General features: G+C 48.1%; 1 protein-coding gene across 3 annotated transcripts in view; it reads left to right on the forward strand.

Moving 5' to 3' along the window:
• The first annotated feature begins 13,401 nt into the window (after window positions 1-13,401).
• The window catches only part of PLA2G4F (phospholipase A2 group IVF), a 224,317-nt gene continuing 223,218 nt past the window's right edge, over window positions 13,402-14,500 (forward strand). Inside the window, exon 1 of one of the 3 annotated variants that reach the window (XM_073577857.1) lies at window positions 13,402-13,771. In XM_073577857.1, the coding sequence (XP_073433958.1) occupies window positions 13,652-13,771 (120 nt within the window). In that variant the 5' untranslated portion in view covers window positions 13,402-13,651. The remainder of the gene's footprint in view (window positions 13,772-14,500) is intronic. The other 2 variants (XM_073577855.1, XM_073577856.1) reach the window with 2 other exon arrangements.

Here is a 14,500-nt window from a genome sequence, read left to right on the forward strand (position 1 = left end):
CCATATGACCCTTAAGTAATTGTAATTATGTATAGACCAGGCCTTTATGTCGTAAATAATATTGTTACTTTTATAGACATATACATCCGGCCCATATACATTAGCTCAACATATATACAGCGTCGGTTAAATGCATCAGGATAAATAACACCTCATATAAGCATAGTGTAACCATTTCATAATACCACTATAGATACTGAGACCGCTGTACTTATCTTTAACGCTTCTGTAAAAAACAGATGACCGGGTAGGGTCCGTCTAGAAAGCCCAAAATCATGACCCGATCTCCGCGCTTGTCACCCAACGCGTTTCGTCATTGCCTGACTCATCAGGGGTATCTTATTCTGGCGCATAGCACGCCCGCTGTAAGACAGCTGCCTTTTATAAATCGCGGCATACCGCGGCTTACTGCCATTTCCGGTTGCCCCGTATAGTACTTCCGGTTTGCGCATAACGCCGGCATCTGTTCAGGTAGCTTGCCCCACTTCCTGGGTTTCCCAAACAGACGCCGCGCGTCATGTTTAGACAGGAACTGGCCATACCTATGCCCCACTTCCTGGGCGTTACCAGGCATGTCAGTCTGAATATCACCATATTACGTGATTGGTCTAGGCAATCACCTGACCATCACGTATCCATGGAAACCGCTCGCTTTATCTTATTGCATAAGATCTTCTATTGCGGCTTCATTTAGAATAATCATAGATGCCAGTTGCGTCCCCCTATCATTATTTATACGGGACCCAAATTTTTAAGCCATTTTATGATTAATAAAAGGTGTTATGAAATGTCCAAAACGCCAAAACCCATTTCATGGACCTTGTCAGGGATTACCTTGTGAATGAAAACAAATACTTTACACCCTATCAAGGGAAAAAAAAGCAGAAAAAAGACTCAGAGTAGCAACTAAAAAACAAATGTAATAATGACATTAATTCTAATTCAATCTGGAAAATAATTTTGTTGCATGCATATAGGAGGATACCACCAACCTCCATATGTCTGTAGGAATTATAGATAGGGTGCCCGCTAAATCTGGCCCTATAGGTCCCTAGCTAGCTGTTCCCTACCTCACGCGGAGGTTGGCACCCTAAATTCCTGCGCAAGTGGCGCCCCCACTCCTCGGCGGCTCTCCCTAAACTAGATAGCCCTATTAAAAACTCCCTACAAGAAGGAAAAAAAAGGATAGTGTTTCATTCAATCCTTTGGGATATATAGATTGTAGGGAAAAAATCCAATAAGTTTCTCTTTGGAGTATACGTTTGTCCCAATCCCCTCCTCTTGGATTTTGGGGGACCTTTTCTATGCCCATGAAACTGACAGCCTTCACATCCCCCTTGTGTCTTTGATTGACATGGATAGCTACCGGTGTATCCCGTTTATGAATTATGTCTCTGTGGTGTTCACCTACCCTGACCCTCAGCTCCCTCTTGGTCTTGCCAACGTATTCAAGGCCACATCTGCAGGTGATCTTATATACCACTCCTATTGATCTACAGTTAATAAATTGACCAATAGGGTAGATCTTTCCTGTGACATTACTCTGAAATTCCTTGCTCTGTTGAATAGAAGTGCAATATTTGCAGCTACCACATCTAAAGCAGCCCTTCGGCTGTGTACCTAGCCATGTTGAGCTATATGAGGTTTTCTGGGTATAATGGCTGCGGACCAACCTATCCTTTAAGGAACGGCCCCTTCTAAAGGTGATTTGTGGATTGTCCGAGATCAAGCCTCCAAGATCATTGTCCATACATGATATAGGCCAATGTCGGTCAATAATGGCTCTTAGCTCATTTGCCCCATTGGAAAAAGTGGTGATGAACCTTATGGTATTATCTTCATTGGTTTGCTGTTTAGGTATAAGTAGTTCTTTTCTTTCCTTCTCTACTGTAGTCTTATAGGCCCCTTTGAGAATATCATCTGGGTATCCTCATTCATGAAAACGAGATCTAAGGTCATCTGCTTGTCTCTTAAAATCTCTCTGATCTGTACAATTCCTTTTCATGCGTAGGTACTGGCCTTTAGGAATACCTTTTTTCAAGGGGACTGGATGACTAGATTCCCATCTTAGAAGGGAGTTCGTAGAGGTAGGTTTCCTATACGTTTCTGTGACTATACGGTCATTCCCTCCCCTCTTGATGACTATGTCCAGGAAGGGTAGTCTGTTGGCACTAGCCTCACATGTAAAGCTAAGACCAATATCATTCATGTTAAGATCTTTCACGAAAGTTCTAAAACTGTTCTCATCACCCTTCCAAATAACAAATATGTCGTCGATGTAGCGGAGCCACAGGACTATTTTGTCCTCCGCCACATCGACATGCTCACCAAAAATGACATTTTCCTCCCACCAGCCCAGGAGCAAATTTGCGTACGAGGGCGCACAAGGGCTGCCCATCGCAGTGCCCCTGAGCTGATGGAAGAACCTGCCATCAAAAAGAAAAAAATTTCTTGTGAGGCAAAATTCCAAGGCCTGCATAACAAACAGGTTATGTCTCGTATATTGGAGGCCTCTTGTTTTAAGGAAATAGTCCGCAGCCATCAGACCTTTGTCATGGGGGATGGATGAATACAAGGCTTCTATATCTATTGAACCCAAGATCATATCGGTGTCCAATTCGATGTTGTCAAGTTTCAATAAAAGGTCGGTGGTATCCCTTGTGTAGGAACTAAGTGATACAACAAATGGTCTTAAAATTTTGTCTACATATATACCCAAATTTTGGGTTAAACTTCCTATTCCCGATACAATCGGTCGGCCTTTCAATGGCGAAAGGCCTTTATGAACCTTAGGCAGGGCATAGAATGTTGCCACAATTGGGTGTAGTGGAATCAAAAAATCTTTCTCATTTTTATCAATGAGTTTTGCCTGAAAGGCCCCATTCACCAATTTCTTAAGATCATTTAGAAAGATGCTTGTGGGGTTATGTTCCATTCTTTCATACCCCATGGACCTATCTAACAATGAGTAGCACATAGTTTTATACTGTGCTACATCCATCAACACTATATTCCCCCCTTTATCTGCGGGTTTCACTATTATAGTGTTGTCTCTCTCAAGCTCAAGAAGCCCATCCATCTCAGACTTGGTAAGGTTATGGAATCGTCTTTTTTTTATATTACCTAATTCCTTAATATCCCTAGATACCAAGTTAACAAATATGTCAAGGGCCCCTATATCATTGCCAATCGGTGGCATCTGTTTACTTTTGTTTTTTAATTGTGTGAATGGTCCCTCACCCAGATCATTGGGATTCATATCCCCCAAATTGAACAAAAATCTCACATCATTAAGTAGATCTTCCTCTATACCCAAATCAGCGCAGCTTTTTTTATCTATATTTATAAAGTGTTTTTTCCACTTTAGTTTACGGATGAAGAGATGTAAGTCCTTAATAGTTTCAAAACATTCAAAGTCAGATGTTGGGACAAAAGACATCCCCTTACTGAGAACCGCCATCTGTTCTTTACTGAGAGGTTTCGAGGAAAGGTTAATTATATGATTGTCTAATTGGGGTTCCTACCGTTGAACCTGTTTCTTAGTGGGTAACTTGTGTCTAAAAAATGATCCCTCTGTGGGGAACCTCGACCAGATCCTCTCCCCCCACGTGGACCCCCCCCTTCCCCTTGCTCTCCCTCTTCCGGTTTTGTATCTCGTTTCTGAATCCGAAAATTCTGCCTCTGAAGACGATATATCCGTCTCCTGCGGTCTACTAGTTTTACCGTGATTTACTGAGTATGCTTTATTATCCCGGAATTCTTGTAAATCCCGAATAAAATATTTATGTTTCCTTTCTTTAAGGTGATATTGAAATTTTTCTATAATGTTTTGTAAACTAGATTCTTTCACCGTAAACTCGGCCTCTGCGGAAAATTTCTTAGTGACCTCTATCTGATCTCTCAGACGTTCATTAATGTTAGTTAACATACACTTCTCCTCTTCAAGGAGTATTTTCATCAGTTTAAGCGAACTATCAGTTGCTTCCTTCTCTAGTTTGGCCAATAGGGTTGTGTTCTTATATCTATAACCAAAGTTAATTGATATTCTAAGATGGCGGGGGACTATTCCTGCTTTTATATAGCTTTCCAAACTCTGTACTTCCCACCACGAAGTAACTTGTTCTTTATAAACCTTGGTCAACTCTTTAAAAGCTGCACTAAAAGAGGGTATATACTTTTTTTGTGTAAAGGTACCATCTGAAAATACGTCTTTCGCTTCACTCATCCATTGATTGGTGTCTATTCCTGTAGCAAGGAATCCTGCCATGTCCAAACAATACTAACTATATAGCGGGGGTATCTCAAACCAATATCAGATCAATAGATGTAGCAAATTGGTATAATATTTAAAATATAAAATATAACCTTTAATTGATTCCTTTAAAAACATATATTAAACACAGAGATACAAAACGAATATAACCATGTGCCAAAGTGCAATTGTGCAGTGCTCTATTAAAAACAAACCGTGTTGTACTTTCCAGGTATCATATGGCCCAGGACAATGCCGTATTATTATGTCCAGGTGTCCCCTCATACCTAGAATCTAAGACCATATGACCCTTAAGTAATTGTAATTATGTATAGACCAGGCCTTTATGTCGTAAATAATATTGTTACTTTTATAGACATATACATCCGGCCCATATACATTAGCTCAACATATATACAGCGTCGGTTAAATGCATCAGGATAAATAACACCTCATATAAGCATAGTGTAACCATTTCATAATACCACTATAGATACTGAGACCGCTGTACTTATCTTTAACGCTTCTGTAAAAAACAGATGACCGGGTAGGGTCCGTCTAGAAAGCCCAAAATCATGACCCGATCTCCGCGCTTGTCACCCAACGCGTTTCGTCATTGCCTGACTCATCAGGGGTATCTTATTCTGGCGCATAGCACGCCCGCTGTAAGACAGCTGCCTTTTATAAATCGCGGCATACCGCGGCTTACTGCCATTTCCGGTTGCCCCGTATAGTACTTCCGGTTTGCGCATAACGCCGGCATCTGTTCAGGTAGCTTGCCCCACTTCCTGGGTTTCCCAAACAGACGCCGCGCGTCATGTTTAGACAGGAACTGGCCATACCTATGCCCCACTTCCTGGGCGTTACCAGGCATGTCAGTCTGAATATCACCATATTATGTGATTAGTCTAGGCAATCACCTGACCATCACGTATCCATGGAAACCGCTCGCTTTATCTTATTGCATAAGATCTTCTATTGCGGCTTCATTTAGAATAATCATAGATGCCAGTTGCGTCCCCCTATCATTATTTATACGGGACCCAAATTTTTAAGCCATTTTATGATTAATAAAAGGCGTTATGAAATGTCCAAAACGCCAAAACCCATTTCATGAACCTTGTCAGGGATTACCTTGTGAATGAAAACAAATACTTTACACCCTATCAAGGGAAAAAAAAGCAGAAAAAAGACTCAGAGTAGCAACTAAAAAACAAATGTAATAATGACATTAATTTTAATTCAATCTGGAAAATAATTTTGTTGCATGCATATAGGAGGATACCACCATCTCTATAGGTCTGTAGGAATTATAGATAGGGTGCCCGCTAAATCTGGCCCTATAGGTCCCTAGCTAGCTGTTCCCTACCTCACGCGGAGGTTGGCACCCTAAATTCCTGCGCAAGTGGCGCCCCCACTCCTCGGCGGCTCTCCCTAAACTAGATAGCCCTATTAAAAACTCCCTACAAGAAGGAAGAAAAGGATAGTGTTTCATTCAATCCTTTGGGATATATAGATTGTAGGGAAAAAATCCAATAAGTTTCTCTTTGGAGTATACGTTTGTCCCAATCCCCTCCTCTTGGATTTTGGGGGACCTTTTCTATGCCCATGAAACTGACAGCCTTCACATCCCCCTTGTGTCTTTGATTGACATGGATAGCTACCGGTGTATCCCGTCCGTGACCGCCCCTGACACATTGTGCCGGGTGTCAGCTGTGATAATCAGCTGACACCCGGCCGCAATCAGCGGCGCTCACCACGTGGGCGCCGCTGATCGCGCCGACGTACTATCCCGTCCATGGGCATAGGGGCCCAGGTCCCATGGATGGGATAGTACGTCGGATGGCAGAAAGGGGTTAATGCCAACTATAATAAACTTCAGAGCTAAGGGGGAACCATTCAAGAAATATATGTTTGCTGAAGATATTTTAAGGAAGGACACACCAGTAAACTGGTGGAAGTCACTTAAGCGCTTGGATTTAGAGACTGTTCAAGTAATGATTTCACTTTTAACAGCAGTAGCTTCTTCTGCAGGCGTTGAAAGAATATTCTCTTCCTTTGGACTCATTCATTCTAAATTGAGAAATCGGTTGGGACCCAATAAAGCAGGAAAGCTTGTTTTTCTTTTCCAGATTATGAATAGGAACAAAGAAGAAGATGATGATGAAGATGACGACAAGTGAGCTACAGAGGACAGCAGGGACAGTAGTATTTAAGTTTTTCATGTGTCGGCTGGGCTGACAGTCTAAGTTTCTTAAAATATATATATATTTTGTTTAGCCAAATTAGTTAACAAACATGGATGTTTGTTTAAGCAAATAACTTATGCTGTAATGTTGTTATTGTTTCAGTTGAATAAATCTATTTAAATTGTTATTAAGGTCAGAATTATTTTTCTCCTTCCTAAGTACAACAGAACAGTGGTGTCCAAATATGAATGATTAACCCATTAAACTGGGGAGAAAAAAGTAATATAAAAAGTGATTCTAAAAATCTTCATCTACTTGCATGTTAAAGTAGCAAGAACTAGTTTAGGTAGAAACTTTGATTTAAATCACTGATTTAAATCAAATACACCCTGGTTGGCCCTCTCTACCAAGCCGTTCGTCTAGGGATGATAGGCCGAGGAGAGATTCAGCTCAATACTGAGCAAGCGACAGAGTTCTCTCCAGAACCGAGACGCAAACTGGGGACCCCGGTCACTGACAATCTTGTCTGGCATGCCGTGTAATCGGAAAACATGTTTAATGTACAACACTGCTAGGCCCCTGTGCGGAAGGTAGCCGAGAGAGCGGCACCAAGTGCACCATTTTAGAAAAATGGTTGGTGACGACCCAAATAACTGTGCTACCACTGGACTTGGGTAGACCCACCACAAAGTCCATGCCAACCATCTCCCAGGGCCTGTCCTCCACCGATAAGGGGTAAAGTAACCCAGCGGGTCGTTGCCGGGAAGACTTATTCTTGGCGCAGGAGACGCACGCCTGAATAAAGTCTCTGACGTCACGGGCCATATGCGGCCACCAATACGTCCTCGCCAAAAGCTCAACTGTCCGCTTAGTACCAAAGTGTCCACCCGCCCTGGACGCGTGAGCCCAAGAAAGGCCTGTCCTAAGGCTCTCAGATGGTACAATTAACCGAGGCTCCTCCTCCTCCGCTGACACCACGGAGCGAGAGAGCGCATCGGCCCGGACATTCTTCTCACTGCAAAGGAAATGTAGGGTGAAGTGGAACCGGGAGAAGAAGAGAGACCATCGGGCTAGGCGAGTATTTAACCGCTGGGCTGTTTGGAGATAGACTAAATTTTTGTGGTCAGTGTAAACTTGGAAGGGATACCGAGCCCCCTCCAGGAAGTGTCTCCATTCAGAAAAGGCCAACTTCATGGCTAGCAACTCTCTGCCCCCAATGGAATAGTTCCTCTCTGCCGGTGAGAAGGTCTTGGAAAAGAAGAAGCAAGGATGCTTCCGACCTTGAGCATCCTTTTGGAACAGAACTGCTCCAGCACCGACGGACAAGGCATCTACCTCTAAAATAAATGGCTTATCCACATTGGGGCGATGTAAAATGGGAGCGCTAGCGAAGCGAGACTTGATGGAGAGGAAGGCCTTGGAGACCTCCTCTGACCACCATTTAGGATTTGCTCCCGTCTTGGTGAGGGCAACCAAGGGAGCTACCAAAGTCGAGAAGTGTGCAATTAATTGGCGGTAGTAGTTAATAAAGCCCATAAAGCGCTGCACCGCTTTGAGCGAGTGAGGCTCCTGCCAATCCATCACAGCCTGTAGTTTGGTAGGATCCTTGGCCAACCCCTGGGCCGAGATGATATAGCCCAGGAAAGGCAAGGACTCCTGCTCAAACACTCACTTCTCCAACTTAGCATAGAGGGAGTTTGCCCGTAGGAGATCGAAGACTTTGCAAACATCCTTCCGGTGGGAGTCTATATCTGGAGAGTTGATGAGGATATCATCCAGATAGACTACAACCAAGGTGGTGAGCATATCCTGGAAGATGTCGTTCACAAAGTCTTGGAAGACAGCAGGAGCATTACAGAGCCCAAAGGGCATCATCAGGTATTCATAGTGCCCATCCCTGGTGTTAAAGGCTGTCTTCCATTCGTCTCCCTCACGGATGTGAATCAGGCTGTAAACACCCCGCAGATCTAGCTTAGTAAAAACCCTCGCTCCCCGCAACCTATTAAAAAGCTCCGATATCAGGGGCAGAGGGTATTTGTTCTTAACGGTGACGGTGTTACGACCCCTGTAGTCAATGCATGGACGTAATTCTCCGTTCTTCTGCACGAAAAAAACCCCGCTCCTGCAGGTGACACTGACTTCCTAATAAAGCCTCTTGCCAAATTCTCTCGGATGTACTGCGACATTGCCTCTGTCTCTGGGAGAGAGAGAGGATAAACTCGACCCCGGGGAGGCTCAGCACCAGGCAAGAGGTCAATAGGGCAGTCATAGGGGCGATGAGGCGGGAGGGTCTCTGCCGCCTTCTTGGAGAACACGTCCGCATAGGACCAATAGTGTTTGGGAAGAGAGGAAAGATCCGCGGGTACCTCAATAGTAGCAACCTGGATGCACTCCCTGTGGCATCTACCAACACAGGATTTACACCATCCCAGAATTCTCCCTGAGGACCAATCTATATGAGGGGAGTGGTAACGTAGCCACGGCATCCCTAAGAGGACCTCATCAATTCCTTCGGGAATTACTAGCAGGGAGATGATCTCCTGATGGGAAGGAGACATGGATAACGTAAAAGGGATGGTCTGATATGCTATCTGTGATGGTAGTGTCGACCCATTTATCACCCGTATGGTCACTGGCTTGGCGAGCATAACTAGTGGAATTGCGTGCCGTCGGGCGAAGGCAGAAAACATGAAGTTGCCCTCCTCTCCGGAATCCACGCAAAGCTCTACCACATGGGTGGATGGGCCAATAGAAACTGTCCCCTTAAAGGTCAACTTAGAAGACAGCGCTGCGTTTAGTGAGCAAGCTCCCAAGGTCACCAAACGGGGATGCTCTCCCAGTTGCCGAGGACATCTGGAGGCGATATGTCCTGACTGCCGGCACACATGACAGACCATGCATGCCCGAGCGGTCCGGGACTTGGATCCCACTCAAGACGTATCCATGGCCACATGTGGCTCAAACGCCTGGACCGGAGGTTCCAGAGGTTTGGCGAAGGTGGGTGCTAGCCGAAACCTCTGCCTACACTGGGCTCACTCCAACCTTCGCTTGTTAAAGCGGAGGTCGATGCGAGTGGATATTGCTATTAACTCCTCCAGTGTGGCGGGAATCTCCCTAGTGGCCCGGGCGTCCTTCACATGGTCAGCCAGCCCCCTCCAAAATACGGGAATGAGGGCTTTATCCAGCCACTCCAGCTCAGATGCTAGGGTCTGGAAGTGGATGGCAAAATGACTAACCATGGACGAGCCCTCTGTCGATGCCAGCAGTTGGAGCACCGCATCATGGGTGACCCGAGGTCCTAAAAAGACCTGTTTCAGAGTGCTCAAGAACCGTGGAGCACTCTGCACCACATGATCGTCACGCTCCCATAGTGGCGTGGCCCACTCCAACGCCCTGTCCGACAGGAGGGATATTATGAACCCCACCTTAGCCCGCTCTGAGGAGAAAATGTGCAGCCAGGAGCTCGAGGTGTATTGCACACTGGCTCAGAAATCCCCTACATGCCTTACTATCACCAGAAAATTTATCCGGCAGCGGGAGGCGGGATAATGTCGGAACAGGGGTGGCAGTGGACAAAGTAGCTGCAGCCGTGCTAGCAGCCTAAACAGCTATTGCAGTAACATCCACGGCTGAGGTTTTGCACTCAAGAGCCACCAACCTACCCTCCAGCTGCTGGATGTACCGCTACAATCGCTGTTCGTCCGCCATTACTAGCCAGACCCTGGCGCTAGTATAATGTTAGGGCTGGCGGAACGCACCTAATAATGATAGTAAGGTGCGTTCGCAGCCCGGGGTCCACCGTGCAGAGGTGGTAAACTGCTGCTTAGTAATGGGGGATGTGTATAGCGGTATACAATAGGTCACACGAGGGTTAACGTCACCCGATGTGAACAGGAGCGAACTCTGTTACGTCACAGAGCCGCAGTACCGTGGAACTTAAATGCCGGAGTTTGTTAGAACTATCAGAGCTCGGCAAGGGGGCGCACAGAATGCGGTCACAGAACTCTGCCCCAAGGACACGGGGTCAGAGTCCCTCTAGACCTTCTGAGCATGTGGCGTCGCACCTGCGGACACCACTATAGACAAAGACTACGGTGGAGTGTCGAGCACGTGCGCCGTGGCGTGTAGAGCCACCGGTGGACACTGATTCTAGTCTCTGACTCAGCCTCTACCTACACCTAAGCATTGGCGCTTAACAAGCTAGGCTGCACAACACACTCCTACCAAGGACATTCATACATGCATACAACACTCACTCCTCATAGTCTGGTAATGCAGTCTATACAATCGCATGGTCGGGCGGCCATGCGAACCTTTTATAGCAGCGTCCTTCCGGGACCTTCCTGACCCTCCTGATGGTCCAATCCGAGCTGGAGAAGGACCTGAACATGTGACCTCCGATCTCCAATGAGGGATCGTCCCACGGGCATGCTCAGTGGACCGAAAGGAGGCCTTAGTCCCTGGAGTAGCTCGCTGCTGACCAGCATGCGTTGCTATAGCTAGACCAGAGGTGGCAACAGCAACCAAACCCACAGAGCGCCATGATTGATGAGTCTGCTGAGCAGCCTCCTCTGCGGCTGGAGAGGAATGGGAGACTGCTGAATGCAAGGCTCAGGATTCCTGCTGTGCAGCGACAGGAACCCAATGCCTAACAGTATGATGGCTGCCTGTACACAGTACTGTATCCCCCTTGGCTCTATGCATACACTATGTAGGCCCCATAGCCCCCTCTATACAGTGATGGCTGCCTGCATACAGTACTATATCCCCCTTGGCTCTATGCATACACTACGTAGGCCCCACAGCCCCCTATATACAGTGATGCCTGCATACAGTACTATATCCCCCTTGGCTCCATGCATACACTATGTAGGCCCCACAGCCCCCTATATACAGTGATGCCTGCATACAGTACTATATCCCCCTTGGCTCCATGCATGCACTATGTAGGCCCCACAGCCCCCTATATACAGTGATGGCTGCCCGCATACAGTACTATATCCCCCTTGGCTCCATGTATACACTATGTAGGCCCCACAGCCCCCTATATACAGTGATGGCTGCCTGTATACAGTACTATATCCCCCTTGGCTCTATGCATACATTATGTAGGCCCCACAGACCCCTATATAAATTGATGGCTGTCTGCATACAGTACTATATCCCCCTTGGCTCCATGTATACACTATGTAGGCCCCACAGCCCCCTATATACAGTGATGGCTGCCCGCATACAGTACTATATCCCCCTTGGCTCCATGCATACACTATGTAGGCCCCACAGCCCCCTATATACAGTGATGGCTGCCCGCATACAGTACTATATCCGCCTTGGCTCCATGCATACACTATGTAGGCCCCACAGCCCCCTATATACAGTGATGGCTGCCCGCATACAGTACTATATCCGCCTTGGCTCCATGCATACACTATGTAGGCCCCACAGCCCCCTATATACAGTGATGCCTGCATACAGTACTATATCCGCCTTGGCTCCATGCATACACTATGTAGGCCCCACAGCCCCCTATATACAGTGATGCCTGCATACAGTACTATATCCCCCTTGGCTCCATGCATACACTATGTAGGCCCCACAGCCCCCTATATACAGTGATGGCTGCCCGCATACAGTACTATATCCGCCTTGGCTCCATGCATACACTATGTAGGCCCCACAGCCCCCTATATACAGTGATGGCTGCCCGCATACAGTACTATATCCCCCTTGGCTCCATGCATACACTATGTAGGCCCCACAGCCCCCTATATACAGTGATGCCTGCATACAGTACTATATCCCCCTTGGCTCCATGCATACACTATGTAGGCCCCACAGCCCCCTATATACAGTGATGGCTGCCCGCATACAGTACTATATCCCCCTTGGCTCCATGCATGCACTATGTAGGCCCCACAGCCCCCTATATACAGTGATGGCTGCCTGCATACAGTACTATATCCCCCTTGGCTCCATGCATACACTATGTAGGCCCCACAGCCCCCTATATACAGTGATGCCTGCATACAGTACTATATCCCCCTTGGCTCCATGCATACACTATGTAGGCCCCACAGCCCCCTATATACAGTGATGCCTGCATACAGTACTATATCCCCCTTGGCTCCATGCATGCACTATGTAGGCCCCACAGCCCCCTATATACAGTGATGGCTGCCTGCATACAGTACTATATCCCCCTTGGCTCCATGCATGCACTATGTAGGCCCCACAGCCCCCTATATACAGTGATGGCTGCCTGCATACAGTACTATATCCCCCTTGGCTCCATGCATACACTATGTAGGCCCCACAGCCCCCTATATACAGTGATGCCTGCATACAGTACTATATCCCCCTTGGCTCCATGCATACACTATGTAGGCCCCACAGCCCCCTATATACAGTGATGCCTGCATACAGTACTATATCCCCCTTGGCTCCATGCATGCACTATGTAGGCCCCACAGCCCCCTATATACAGTGATGGCTGCCTGCATACAGTACTATATCCCCCTTGGCTCCATGCATACACTATGTAGGCCCCACAGCCCCCTATATACAGTGATGCCTGCATACAGTACTATATCCCCCTTGGCTCCATGCATACACTATGTAGGCCCCACAGCCCCCTATATACAGTGATGGCTGCCTGCATACAGTACTATATCCGCCTTGGCTCCATGCATACACTATGTAGGCCCCACAGCCCCCTATATACAGTGATGGCTGCCTGCATACAGTACTATATCCCCCTTGGCTCCATGCATACACTATGTACTCTCTATAGACAATCTGATTTTCCCAGTAGTAGTGGCACGGAACATGAATCTAGCACTACACCGCGCAGGACCCCGGCTTCTCACAGCTGTACCAGAGATGTGCTGCAGGACACACATCACAATGTAGCCAGTGAGCGCAGACCGCACCGACCGACTTTCCAGTCCTGCAGACAGTGTCCCGGCCAGGGAGCACTGTGGCCTGGGTGACACCTTTTCCTGTATCTGTCACACGCGCACACGCCCGCCCTCACCTGAGGACGCTCTCCTGCTTTCCCTGAGCGCCGCCCGCCCTCACCTGAGGACGCTCTCCTGCTTTCCCTGAGCGCCGCCCGCCCTCACCTGAGGACGCTCTCCTGCTTTCCCTGAGCGCCGCCCTCCGGCTTCCCCCTGCGCGCATTCCGCAGGCTCGGCTGCCGGCAGAGCACACCATGTTTCGGGCAGCCGTGTGGAGTCTCCCCGGCCGGGCTCTGCCCGCCGTGGCTGCCGCATTCCTGTGGAAGGAGGACAAGGAGAGGCACCGAGCAGCGACCGCGCCGAGAAGCTGGAGGGTGAGTGACGAGGACGCACCGCCGCTCACATTGCTCGGCCAGGATTAGCGCAGTGTGTGGGGCGTCTGGTGCGAACACTCCGCTGAGGAAACAGTGGTGAAGATGCAGCGATGTCTGGGAATAGGAAGCTGCCACCAGCCACAGGGCTTGTGTCCTCTATACCAATTACTGGTTAATGTAAGGCATCTGCCCATAGCGCTGTCACCTGGTCTGTGCTACATGTCCCTGTGATAAGTGGATCTTATAAATAATATAGCCCTGGAGACACGGGGCGCAGTCGTCATCTAGTCCTACAGACGCGGGGCGCAGGGTTCACCTACAGACGCGGGGCGCAGTCGTCATCTAGTCCTACAGACGCGGGGCGCAGGGTTCACCTACAGACGCGGGGCGCAGTCGTCATCTAGTCCTACAGACGCGGGGCGCAGGGTTCACCTACAGACGCGGGGCGCAGTCGTCATCTAGTCCTACAGACGCGGGGCACAGGGTTCACCTACAGACGCGGGGCGCAGTCGTCATCTAGTCCTACAGACGCGGGGCACAGGGTTCACCTACAGACGCGGGGCGCAGTCGTCATCTAGTCCTACAGACGCGGGGCACAGGGTTCACCTACAGACGCGGGGCGCAGTCGTCATCTAGTCCTACAGACGCGGGGCACAGGGTTCACCTACAGACGCGGGGCGCAGTCGTCATCTAGTCCTACAGACGCGGGGCACAGGGTTCACCTACAGA

Source organism: Dendrobates tinctorius, unplaced genomic scaffold (genome assembly GCF_039654945.1).
Source record: "Dendrobates tinctorius isolate UK_male_01 unplaced genomic scaffold, ASM3965494v1 ptg000057l, whole genome shotgun sequence".
NCBI classification, from domain to species: Eukaryota; Metazoa; Chordata; class Amphibia; order Anura; family Dendrobatidae; genus Dendrobates; species Dendrobates tinctorius.